The sequence below is a fragment of the Elephantulus edwardii genome, unplaced genomic scaffold (genome assembly GCF_000299155.1).
Source record: "Elephantulus edwardii isolate Elephantulus edwardi_28Jun2011 unplaced genomic scaffold, EleEdw1.0 scaffold00050, whole genome shotgun sequence".
Lineage (NCBI taxonomy): Eukaryota > Metazoa > Chordata > Mammalia > Macroscelidea > Macroscelididae > Elephantulus > Elephantulus edwardii.
The window spans coordinates 3,291,086-3,304,295 of record NW_006399800.1 but is presented as its reverse complement, the minus strand read 5'-3'; the positions used below and the strand labels follow the sequence as shown (position 1 = coordinate 3,304,295).

Here is a 13,210-nt window from a genome sequence, read left to right as displayed (position 1 = left end):
ATTTTATTCTTATTTATTTATTTTTTTAAAATTACTTTTGTGTGAGTGTACCGTCAAATCAGATCTGACTGGTACAGGAGGAGATTGTCCCTTCTTCCCTGGCACAGCATCTGGTGGATTCGAACCGTGCGCCTCTGGGATTGTAGTTGCAGCTCCTTGCCACTAGGCCACCAGAGCTCCCCAAGTTCTTCAACATTTTAAACCAAAGTTGGTTGTTTTGGTTGAAGAGGAGGTGTGAACTGTGGATCCAAGCAAGATGAAGTTGAACATCTGAAGATGTTATTTGCCCCAAATCACAAACCTAGGTGATAGGTTGAAATAAAAACAGACTTCAAACTTGGCTTGGAATCCCTCTGCTCATCCTGTGCCATCAAGGCCATTCCCGCTCAACTCTCACAGGGTTTCCAAGTCTAAAAATCTTTATAGAAGTACACCGCTTCATCTGTGGAGCAGCTCCCGTCGGTTTGAACTGCCAGTTTTGCAGTTAGGAGCTGAACGCCTTAGCTATAGGACAACCATGCTCCTCTAGATTCCTTGGGTAGTAGAAATGGTTAATAAACTCTGCTGCTAACCAAAAGGTTTGAGGTTCTAGTCTACTCAGAGGCACCACAGAAGAAAGGCCTGGTGATCCACTGGAACTGAAAAACCACAGACTACATTTCTACTACAACATATAGGGATCTGTATGATTTGGAATTAATGTGACAGCAACTAGAACATGGCATTGAAACCTAACTGGTGTCTAATTTGGAAAATACAGTGAAAAATCCAAGGGAACATAGTTTTATAAATCTGCCATTTATGAAGTTGAAATTCAAGGTCACACCAAGATGCAAAAATGCCCATTAATGTCAGTGAACCCTTTTTATAGAAATATCAATGATTTTATTTTCATGGGGGATAAAAAAACACCCAAAAAACCAAAACCCAACCAAAAAAAACAAAAAAAGCAAACCCCAGAAACCAACTAAAACACCATAAACTCCAAACCTGAAGAAAAGAGATCATTTAATACAAATGTGTGGTTGTTATTTACAAGTCTATCTTAAGATGTATCAAAGCACCTAAGTTACCATTATGTTTTACCCAAGTTCTAAGCAAAGCTTTAAAATTGAGTTGGTCTTGGTACTTAGCCCCAAAGGGTCTAGGTTGCTCATTCTGAGGCCAGATACTTGGAAAATACAGTTGCAATAAAAAACTAGAGAGGATTCCTTTCTGGACCAAAGAGGCCCTGATGAGAAGTGGGGACTCTACTTGTCAGCCTTCAGGGTCCTCTGGAACGAGGGAGTGGAGTGTACTCTGGGGACTCAGCCTCACCAGGCAGCTACCTTTCACACCCTTTCCAGAGCACGGCAGGGTCTTCACACCAGCAAGTGGTGGTTTTAAGGCAGCCTCATGGTGGTTTTCATGTGGCTATTCCAGCAGTAAGCAGACTGCACAGGTTTTTTTACCCTAAATGCAAAAAGAAGGTTCCAAGGCCAGCTTCACATTCTTTCAGCGCTGCTCCCAGAGAAATCTGTCTGCAGAGGCGTGATGTTGTGGTCGTAAGCAGCGTACTCAGAGGTGCCAGTGCTGGCCAGCTTGAGCTGCTTGGCCGCGTGGGTCAGCTGGAAGGCGGCATCGGGGTGGGCGGTATCTGGCAGCAGCGTGCACTCCCTGTCCAGCATGTCAGCCACCCCTTTGAGCAGGTCCAGGAACCCAAAGGCCAGGGCGGCCTTCCGTAAACGGTTCAGCTCCTGAAACAAGAAAAACTGTGATGCTTCTAGAATGGGTTTTCCTCCTCATATGCTTTATAAATGCACCCTAACAAATTCTGTGAGCATTTTTATATAAGAAAAGTGCCTTTCCAAAGCTTCTACTAGGACAACTGGGAGGGGAGTCCTTCATAGTTGATGAGAAAGCTATGAGGCAAGAGCTCTTGACCTCAGAATGAATGTTTGGAGGAAGCTGTGAAGGAGTTAGAAAACCTGACCTGGAAAGGTTGGGAGTGGATTGAAGAAGGGAAATAAAGTACCCTGCAGCAGTGGGTTCAAGTGTGTCAAGATGAGGAAGGTGGCACAAAACAGGGTTCAGATCTATATTAAGGTAATACTGTTAAGTACTAATATTGTTCAGAGGGCTACTGGGCGTCGTACTCGATGTCACCTAACAACATGAAGCAATCAGCAGTGTGAGGTGGGTGAGCTGTGTAAGCTCTCATTGGTAGAATGAAGATTTTAACTCCTTAACCAGTGGGCTGAAGCAGGCTGACTCTAATGTATGGGATGATACAAAAACAAAAGGAAAACTGGGCGCTCTAGGCTCCTCTCTCCAATAGAAATTCATTACTGTCAAGTCAGAACCAACTCAGGCTGACCCTCCTCAGGAGGCTCTCAGGAGGACAGTGCCCATCTTTGTCCTGAGGAGCCAGGAGCCCTGGTATTAAAGCCCCCAGAGAGGCGCTGCTCCCTACAGACAACGCTGCTGGAGCTCACGACCCTCCACTGTAACCTACTAACAAGTGATTGTGTCACGCTAAGTGAGGCTGTGCATGGCCTGTAGACTGGGCGCTCTGCAAGGAGACAGAGGGCTTTGGGGAGGCAGGGAATGGATGGGCTAAGAGCTTCTCTGGTTGAACTCTGATTAAAGCTGCTCTTGGCTGGTCTTTACCAGCTTATTACATAATTGAGTTTGAGGACAATGCTGATTCAAAGGTAATGAGAACTTTCAAAGTGGCCCCTGGTCTCTGGAAGAGATGCTAGCCAGAGGCTGGCTTTGTGTGCCATATTTCAAGATCAGCAAGTCAGGATGTCAGTAACTGCCTACATTACATTGCCACTGAAAAGTTCAACCAAGCACCAGAAGGAGAGAGAGACAAGGACGGTGAGGAACGGGCAGAAATAATGCCTTCTCCCCTTGGTCTCACTCCACACTTTGCAACTCTTATTTCCTCCACTCCTGCTTCAGTACTGGCTGGGTCTGATGCTGCACATCCATTTCCTTTGCAGTTCATAAATGTGTCATCTTAGAAGTTATTTCTGGAAGCAGCTTCACTGGTGGTGTAAGAACGTTCTGGGTAACTGCCCATCTCAGGAAGCCACTTACACATGATGCCTGTGCTTAGACTGGATTCCTCTACACAGGATGGTGAAGACTATGACCCATAGGTCCTTTCTGTGGCTTTTCCAGGCACAAACAGCAGCACCAACAAAGAGAAGCCCATTCAAACAGAACCAGGCCACTCAAACATCTAGGACTCCTGAGTTTTCTGGGTTCTTTCTTCAACATGACACAACTATTTGTTAATAAATAAATGACAGAGAGTGAGCTCTGATAGTGTGGCTCATAGGCAGCTGTGCTGCCAACACGAGGGCAGCACCTTTGGGTTCTGCTGCTGGCTTGAATCCACCAGCGGCTCTAAGGAGAAAGATGGGCAATCTTCCAGTATAGTCTTTCCTGATGCAAAACCTGAAGGACAAGTCCGACATTTCTAACTCATCCATGTTCCCTCAGTGCTCTATACTCTTCTTTAGGCTTGGAACTCTGACATTCTTACCTTGTAGAATGTCTGTGTTTTTTCAGGTAGTTTCCTTGCATTTCTTAAAATCTTCTGTACATCGGTCTGTTAAAGGTGGGAAAATGTGACATTACAGTTCAGTGGTAAAAGGAAGAAAGAAGAAAAGAGGATGGTTCTGAATATTTAAAGAAAATGAAAATGAGAACTGAGCTGTGCCAACATGAGGAACCCCTCTGAGTTCATGTCAATGTTCTAGTCAACATCAGTAAATCACCTCCCTCCTGCAAGAGGGTGGACAACAGTAAGAGGAATCCCCTGGTGAAAGAAATGAACTAAATGAGCTTGTTAAATCTCACAAAACTACACCCAGGGCCAAAAAAGAAAACTAAATAAAAAAAAAAAGTCAGTGGTATCTGGCAGTGGAGGTGGTTTGAATTAGCTTTCTGATGGACATGCGAGGTCAGGGATGACAGGAAAGAGATTTCCTTTCAGAGAGCAGAGGCCCCTGTCCATAGCAGGATATATATAGCTCAGTCTCCATGGAAAGGGGCTACAAGAGAGTAGGAGTCAACAAAAGCAACTTTGTTATCAGGTGGCCTGACTGCCTCTTCTCATCTGGATTAGATTAGACTCATAAGAGGGACAAAGAACAAAAAATACTCTGGTCAAAGGACAGAAAAAAAAGGCTCAAAAATTATTTTTAAAAATAGGCATAAATGATATTATGTCAAGGATAGATGTCCGTGAGTCGTTTGTTTGAAAGCGGCACACTTGAATAATGGTATCTCAGCTTCCCAGGAAGCTGTTTTGTCAAATGATAATATAATGCTATGCTTTAGTATTAACTGCAGAAATGGTAAAATGGCCACAGAAAGACTTCTGCATCTTTTATAAAATGTTTTTAAAGATAACATCCATTGTGTCATTCAGTATCTCACAGTGTAAAACATTCTACATAAAAATTCAACACCAAGGAAATGTTTCTCTATAGAACTGAAATAGTTCTTAAGAAGAAAAAGTACCCCCCCCCAAAACCCAGCAAACTGACAGTTCTTTTTTTTAGGTAAGAAAAATGATAGAGCCCCCTATTTCTTTTTTGACCTTGGCTGCGAAGAAGTTCAGAGCCAAAATGAACAAATAAAATTATAATTTTACCTTGGGTTCCCAGCACAATTATCTTTCTTCCTTTATATGGTTTCTTAGCACTCTAAATTTTGTAAAAAATGATTTTCCTATATATGCTTTACTGAAGGCCACCTCAAATCCTTTTTGTAAATAATGAAAAAAAAACAACATTAAAAGTAAGTGAATTACTAAGCAGCAGAGGAAGAGAAAATCAAATCCAAGGTCTTATCTGCCGCCCGAATCCATCTCCTTGTCTCCACTGGGAGAAAGAGAATGTTACCTGCAGGCCACTGGGTTTGATCCAGACAGTCACGTTCTGGGCATAGCTGCGTTTGTTTTTGGGCTGTAAGGGGAATGGGCTCTTATTGTCATCCTCACCGTAAGGGTTTTCTTTAGCATCTGAAAAGAAAAGACATTCTTGAAATGACATCTGGCAAAACACAATCAATTACATTTCCAATTAAGCTAGCAGCTCTTTGAATCATGCAATCTTTTTTATCTTGTTACTCCTCCAATTAAGAAAATCCATTAGCTTAGTCAGATTGAGGATCTGTTCTCCCCACAGAAAACTACTGATTAGGAGAGTAAACAATTAACAGAGGACCATGTAAGGGAAAATTAGCTTAATGTTTTAAAAGACACAAGCTTCAGTCATCTGTGTTATCAATTAAGGTAAGAGGGAATAAATCTAATAAAGACAATATACTGCAATTACATAATCTAGCTTAGCTCCGTTCAACAGAACTCTCTGTGATGATGTTCTATATTTGTGTCATCCCCTCAATGTACTAGCCACTAGCCCAGGAGGCCACTAAGCACTAGGGTGAATGTTAGCGGGTGCCTTCCTGCATCATAACAAGCTTGTGAATAACAGATCTGAACCTTGCCCTGTCCTATGCTGTCCTCACTATTTCTGATATACTTGAGCCCAGTGTTACAGTGCCAATCCAACTCCCTGAGGGATTTTACTCTTTTGCTAACTCTCCACCTTTCCAAGCATGATTTGTTTTTCCAAAGACAGGCCCCTCCTAACAACATGGCCAAAGTATGAGAGACGAAGCTTTGCCACCCTGGCCTCTAAGGATCACCTTGGTTGCAATTTCTCTAAGACATATGTGCTTGTTCCCTTGGCGGTCTATGGGACAGCCAGTACTCTTCTCCAATACTACAACAAATGCATTGAATTTCCTTTCATCCTTATTCACTGTCCAACTTTCAGATGCATAGCAAGTAACTGAAAAGGACATGGCTCGAATCAGGTACACCTTAGTCTTTACACTAACATCACTGCTCCTTAGAACCTTGGTGACGTCCTTATTAATGGTGGTAAAATCATAGAGACAGAGTAAGAACAGTGACACAATGTGAAATATGTCACTAATGTCAAGATATATGTAAAAAACTACTGAGCAGGTTTGTTTTGTTGTATATGTTTTCACTTGTAAAAAAGAGCAGAAAATGGGACACAGGCATGGGCTGTGAGCCATCTCTCTGAAAGGGCCAGAGGCCCTTATTGCCCCAGGGCAGAAAGCAGATAAAGAGCCTGTAGCCCAGCCCTATGGTGTCTCTAGAGCCACACCAGCAGCAAGAGGTTTGTTTATGTGTTGCTGACTCACAGACTTTACTCAGAGTGGTACCATGAGTGGGGTTTATTAGGGAAGTAAGCTGGAGAGTGGGAGACGCCAAGAGTATCTCACAATGCAAGTACAGGTTTAGTCTAGCAGTCTCAAGCCAGAGTAACAGCAAAAGAGGGAGCTAAGATAATGGCTTAAAAAGTCAACTTTAAGCTAACACAGTAGTAGTACCCAAAACAAATTTTTAAAAAAGAAAAAAATCTTTCTGTTTCTTAAATAGTTCTATACCCCTGATGGCCTAGTGGGTAAGGAGTGGCACTGTCAACCCAAAAGCAGGCAGTTCAAATTCATAAGCTACAGGTGAGGAAGGTGAGCAATCTTCTCCTGTGAGATTTACAGTCTGAAAATTCATTGGGGGATCAGCTATGAATTGGTTCTGACTTGACGGTAATCAGAGACTTAAAAAAATGAAGTAAATACTGAATAAAACAAATACATGTAAATCAATACCAAAAGAAAGTGGCTGTCTCTGGAACCAAATTAGGAGTAGGGAATGATTGGTATAAACATACTGGTAATATCTTGCATGTTTTGCAGTAATACATACCATAAGATCTACTTTGTCATGTGTTTAGTGTGTGTACAAAGCACTTTAGACATAATCTCCGAATAAATACTCTTCGGCTGGCATCGTGGACTGAATTGTGTCCGCCCAAAATAGATGTATATAATGATGAAATGTGGAAGCTAGCCCTGGTGGCCAAGTGGTAAGGAGTTGTGCTGCCAAGTCAAAGGCAGGCAATTCGAATCGACTAGCCACTCCAAAGGAGAGAGATGGGCAATTAACTCTCCTGTGATTTACTGCCTCTGAAAAGCTGCTGAGGGTCAGCTTTAAGTGGGTTCTGACTTGATGGTACATAACAACGATATTGGTTTGTTGTGTTGGGTTTTTTTTTAACAACCACATTATAATGATGCTCTACAATCTGATAAACCAGAAAATGTACAAGGATTAAGGGTGGGATGCAAATCCTGTATCCCTTCACAGAGCAGAACTGATGTAAGGGGCATTTCTCTGGAGTGTGGCCCGCTATACCCTTTATCTTATAAGTTGTTGTTGTTAAGTGCTGTCAGTCGCAGGCTACTTATAGTGACCCTATGGAGGAGAGTCCTCAACGCTTGTGTGTCTTTCATCCTCTCTCTAGATTCATAGGGTTTCTGGAGGCAAGCTATTATGGAAGTGTATGCCACTCCTGTTTCCAAGCTTGTTTTAATTGGGGAGCGCCACCAAACATTGTCCACATTGAGTAACCTAATGCATTTGACACATCAGTGTCACAGTGTTCAGCCTCCCAGCAACCACAAGTTACCACTGTACGGCAAGTGGACACACTAGTGCTATACGACCGATTGCTTAGAAGAGATATAAAAAAAAAAAGAAATTAGAGCAGAGAAGGGAGAGATTTTAGGAGCTGAAAGTGGATTGTACCCTTTGGATCTAGGCTCCAGAGCCTTCTAAACTGTGAAAGAATAAACTTCTTTTACTTCTTTTCTAAAGCAATCTACTGTGGCCACTAGATAACTTAAGAGTTGTTTGTGGGAACCCACCCACAGCTGACCCTCCAATGGGTTTTCAGAGGCATGGGAAGAGAACGTCTATGCTTCTCCAGAAGGTAACTTAGAGAGTGGGCTTTATTAATATCTGTTTACCACAAGGGAATGAGCTCTGGTGGCCTAGCTGTAAGGAGGTGAGCTGCTAATCCAAAAGTAAATTGTTCAATCTACCAGCTGTTTTCTGGAGGAAAGATGGGCAGTTTCCTCTCCGCAATTTACAGCCTCTGAAAAACCCGCTGGAGGGTCTAGTTATGAGTCAGTTCTGATTTGACGGCACATAACCACTACCACAATGCTAAACTCAATCTCTTAAGACTGCTGTGAGCTCAGAAGACACTTGATTTATTAGCATACTGTCTGGAATAAAGTTGGAAGAAAGCTTAGATATTTTAAATAGTAGCTTCCCCCCCTTGATTTAAATGAAAAAGAAAAGCCTTTTAAATAAAAAATCCATTTAAAAATAGTGACCACTTGTACTCTCTTCGGCAGCACATATACGAAAATTGGAACGATACAGAGAAGATTAGCATGGCCCCTGCGCAAGGATGACACGCAAATTTGTGAAGTGTTCCACACTTAAAAATATAAAAATAATGACCACAACAGTAATAGACCTGAAAAGAAGTGTGTGCAACATGTATGTATTCAGGAAAGAGTAAATGAAGTTCAATTTGAATGAAATGCAACAAGGAAGCACCTAACTGGTTAAGTTAGTTGTGATGGGAGTCAGGTAAGAAAGAAGCTGGAATCTTAAGAGGATAGACTGGCAGCTCTGCTGAAAATGATCACAAAGTCTGGATCAGAAGTCAGCAATTTTTTCCCTGTAAATGGCCAGACAGAAAGAAATATTTTAGGCTTTGGGAGCTAAGTGCTCTCTATGGTAACTACTCAGCTTCTCCACTGTAGTGGAGCAACCATAGACAATGTAGAAATGAAAGTGAGTGGCTGTGAGCCATGGACCCCTGTGTAATTAGCTGTGCCCTGGTCTAAGAGAAAGGCAGATAAGTCAGAAAAGGACAACAATTCATTCAGTCACTCTGAGAGACAGCAGATGAAAGAAGTGAGGTGTTACACACACACACACACACACACACACACACACACACACACACACACGTTCTCCTCCAATTACTGCCTTATTTCCCTCTTCTTTACAGCCAAACCCATCCTTTTCATTCTCTCCTCCATAGTTCACCTGCTATCCAACCACTGAAGCTGCTGTTATAAAATCAATAACCTGTCAAATACAAATGCTTCTTCTCCCTTGTCTCCTTTTCTCAGTTTCTGTTTCTTTAAAACTGTAATCATTTCAAACTCTCATTCCAGTTTTGTTGAGATTAAGATGGTTTAATCTTCTGTTGACTTTTCCTCAAAGGAGATAAGATTTCCTCATGTAATCTAAATATCTTACTTTTATTATATACATCTTCCCTGGGGATTTGTTTTTTTCAGTCGACATCCTTTTAACCTGAGTTTTGTAAATGCTGCCAGAGAGTCATTCTATTATAAGCTTATATTACTAATGTATGGATATACTATGGGTTTCATTAGTTCAGAAGCAGGAATTTCACAGTTTGGTTTGGGTGCCTATGTCCAAATGGGTGGTGTGAGTTTGTATGGTGCAGGAACTGGCTTCAGTTTATCATGTTGTTGTTGTTGAATGTCATCAAGTTGAACACGATTCATAGTGACTCTATGAACAAAAGGCCTGAAGCCTTCCTGTAACTATCGTCATTTATCAAAGTTCATAAGAGTTTCCAGAGGCATGTTGTTTAGAAGTGGATGCCACTCCTGCTTCATAGAGACTGAAAAACTTTTATACCTTGAGAACCTTTTTGAAATAAACAGTAGAATATTTTTGGTTTTCTTCTCACCAAGGAGGTGGTGGTAGTTGTTCAATGCCATCAAGTCAGACTGACTCAAAGCTGACCCTCCAGAGGGTTTTCAGAGGCAGCAAAGAGACTGACCATTTTTCTCCTACAAAGTAGCTGGTGGATTCAAACCGCTTATCTTTGGGTTGGCAGGGCCCCTCCTTGCCATTAGGCCCCCAGAGCTCCTGCCACCAAGGAAGTACAACTTTCATATTCCTACCTTAAGTCAGAGATTTCAGTCTATGCCTTGTTTGAAATCAAAGCTATGTTTCCTGTATGATCTTTAAAACTCCAGTCCTAGTTCAAGGGTCAGCAAACTGTGGCTCATGGCTTATTTTTATACATCCCATTGAGTCAAGAATAATTTTTTACAACTGGAAAATGAAAGAATTAAAATTTCAGGGTCCACTAATAAAAGATTTATTGGAACAGGGTCATAGTCATTCATTTCTGTATTGGTAATGGCAGCTTTTATGCTAGTAGGGCAGAGCTAGATGCTGTAATAGAGACCATATGGCCTACAGAGTTTAAAACTCTCTGGCTCTTTACTGAAAAAGTCTGCTACTCTCTGATCTAGCTTCTAGGGTCGTTGGTCAGTCTGGAATCTTTTCAAGGCCTTAGTAGCAAAGGACATTCTTTAGCCCTTAACTGACTCAAGTGTGTATGAACATTGCAAGGCATTACTTCCTTCCTGAGACTCTCCTGGCTTCTCTGACACCAGTCATCTCTAGTTATCCATCTCCAACTGCTATTTTTTTCATTTTGACAGCTTTTCACTGCTCTCAATACTCCCAGGAGTATGGCCTCTGGCTGGTTCTCTTCTTAACTGACATTCTTTCCAAAGGCCATTGTTTCTTAAAAGTATATGGGTGGAGGGAGGGGTGGGTAAAGGAAAATGGAAAGATGCCGTGTGAAAAACAATGTATACTAAATTTATGAGCTTTGTAAGTAAACCAGTATAAAATAAAATTAAAAAAAAAAAACCGAAACAACCCCAAAACACCAATAAATTCAATATGAAAAAACAAACAAAAAATGTACAGGTTATGGATTGACTGGATCAGAATTACTTGAGGAAATATTAAAACTGCATGTTTCTGGTCCTGAATCCAGATCTACTGAACACTGAAAACCCCAATTTATGAACCACTAACCTAGGTAACTCTTTTCTTACCATTAAAAATTCTAAGAGGTAAATTTGTAACTAAAGAACATAGACACAATTCTGCCCTCTTTCCTGAATCACGGAGTTCTACAGGGATTGTCTCTAGGCACCTTTTGGACAACAAGCTCACATGCACAAACTATTTTTTAATTTTCAAATGTACTTGTCCTTTTTTACTTGCTATTTCCATTAACTGGAATGCAAAAGTTGGGAATAGAGAAGAAGGATCAGCAGTTGGAAAAGATGGACTTGGTGACAGAAATGAAGCTGGAGATAGAATGACAGAATTTTGCACAATCAATGACTTATTTATTGCAAATACATTTTATAAGAAACATAAACACAGGCTATACACATGGATTTCACCTGAGAGTATGCATATGAGTCAGATCGATTACATCTGTGGAAAGAATTGCTGGAGAAGCTCAGTATCAGCTGTGAAAATTAGGCCAGGTGCTGATAATGGAACAGACCACCAATTATTCGTATCCAAGTTCAAGCTGAAGCTGAGGAAAATTAAACCAAATCCACAGGAACCAAAATTTAACTTTGATTCTATTCCACCTGAATTTGAAAACCATTTCAGGAACAGGTTTGAAGCCTGGGACATTAATGAGCGAAGACTGGATGAGCTGTAGGTGAATATCAAGAATATTATCCGGGAAGAATACAAAAGGCCATTACAAAGAGAAGCAAGAAAAGACCAAGATGGATGTCAGAAGAAACTCTAAATATTGCGCTGGAGCGCCAAGAAGCCAAAGCAAAGGGAAGAAATCAAGATCTTAAGGAGTTGAACAGAAGATTTCAGAGGGCAATGAGGGAAGACAAAGTATTGCAATGAAATGTGCAAGGAGTAGGAGTCAGAAAATGAAAAAGGTTGAACTCGTTCAGTATTTCTTAAGCTGAAAGAACTGAAGAACAAATTCAAACCTCAAGTTGCAATACTTAAGGATGCTTTGGGCAGAATATTAAATGATCCAGGAAGCATTAAAAGAAGATGGAAATGGTATACAGAGTCACTGTACCAAAAGGAATTGGTAGACACAGAAGAATTTCATGAAACAAAGTATGAGCAAGAGCCTGTGGTGATGAAGGAGGAAGTTGAAGCTGCTCTGAAAGAATTGGCAAAATACAAGGCTCCAGGAATTGATGGCATACCAACTGACATATTTCATCAAACAGATGCTGTCCTGGATGTGTTCACCAAGCTGTGCCAAGAAATCTGGAGGACAACCACCTGGCCTACTGACTGGAAGAGATCTATATTTGTTCCCATTTCAAAGACAGGCTATCTGATTGTTGTTATGTGCGATCGAGTCGCTTGCGGCTCATAGCAACCCTGTGTACAACAGCTCTAAACTCTGTTCTGTCCTGTGCCAATCTCAGTCTCCGACGCACTCATCCCAATTGCCCCAGTTACCGAATCAATCCACCTCCCAGAGTGCCTTCCCCTCCTGCGCCTGCCCTCCACCCTCCCAAGCATGATGTCCTTCTCCAAGGACCAGTCTCTCCTTACAACATGACCAAAGTACGTCAGACAAAGCCTCAGAATCCTTGCCTCCAAGGAGCAGACCAGTTTAACCCTCTCCAGGATTAATCTGTTCGTTTTCTTAGCAGTACATGGTACCCTCAGCACTCTTCTCCAACACTAAAGCTCAAAAGCATCAATTCTCCTTCTATCCTCCCTGATCACTGTCCAGTTCTCTGACACATAACAAGTGATTGCAAAGACCATGGCCTGTATCAGGCGCACCTTAGTCTCCAGAGACACACCATTGCTCTTCAATACTTTAGAGAGGTCCCTAAACAGCAGACTTTCCCATGGCAATACGTCTTTTAATTTTCTGGCTGCTGGTGTCAAGAGTGTTGATTGTGGAGCCAAGCAGACTAAAGCTGTGAACAATCTCAATCTCTTCACCATTCATCATGATGCTGCCAATTGGTCGAGTGGTGAGAATCTTTGTCTTCTTGACATTGAGCCTAAATCCATTTTGGAGGCTGCCATCCTTGACCCTCAGCAGCAAGCACTACAAGTCCTCCTCAGTTTCAGCAAGCAGGGTTGTATCATCTGCATAACCCTGATTATTGATAGATCTTCCACCAATCCTGATGCCACATTTCTCCTCATAGAGCCCAGACTCCCGGATGATCTGTTCTGCATAAAGGTTGAAAAGGTATGGAGCCAGGACACATCCCTGGCGTACGCCCTTCCCTATTCTGAACCATGCAGTGTTTCCTTGCTAGCCTGAAAACCAGGCTATGCGATAGAGTGTGGAAATTATAGAACAATATCATTGATATCACATGCAAGCAATATTCTGCTGAAGATATCAAAAAATGAGTGGAACAGCACATCAACAGAGAA

The 13,210-nt window shown here is 41.7% G+C and overlaps 1 protein-coding gene across 4 annotated transcripts in view; it reads right to left on the bottom strand.

Moving 5' to 3' along the window:
- Positions 1-1,309: 1,309 nt before the first annotated feature.
- The window catches only part of VWA9 (von Willebrand factor A domain containing 9), a 53,149-nt gene continuing 41,248 nt past the window's right edge, over positions 1,310-13,210 (bottom strand). For 2 of the 4 annotated variants that reach the window (XM_006886647.1, XM_006886645.1), the window contains 3 exons: positions 4,902-5,020; positions 3,536-3,601; positions 1,310-1,736 (listed from right to left, as the gene is read on the bottom strand). In XM_006886647.1, the coding sequence (XP_006886709.1) occupies positions 1,485-1,736; positions 3,536-3,601; positions 4,902-5,020 (437 nt within the window). In that variant the 3' untranslated portion in view covers positions 1,310-1,484. The remainder of the gene's footprint in view (positions 1,737-3,535; positions 3,602-4,901; positions 5,021-13,210) is intronic. The other 2 variants (XM_006886646.1, XM_006886648.1) reach the window with 2 other exon arrangements.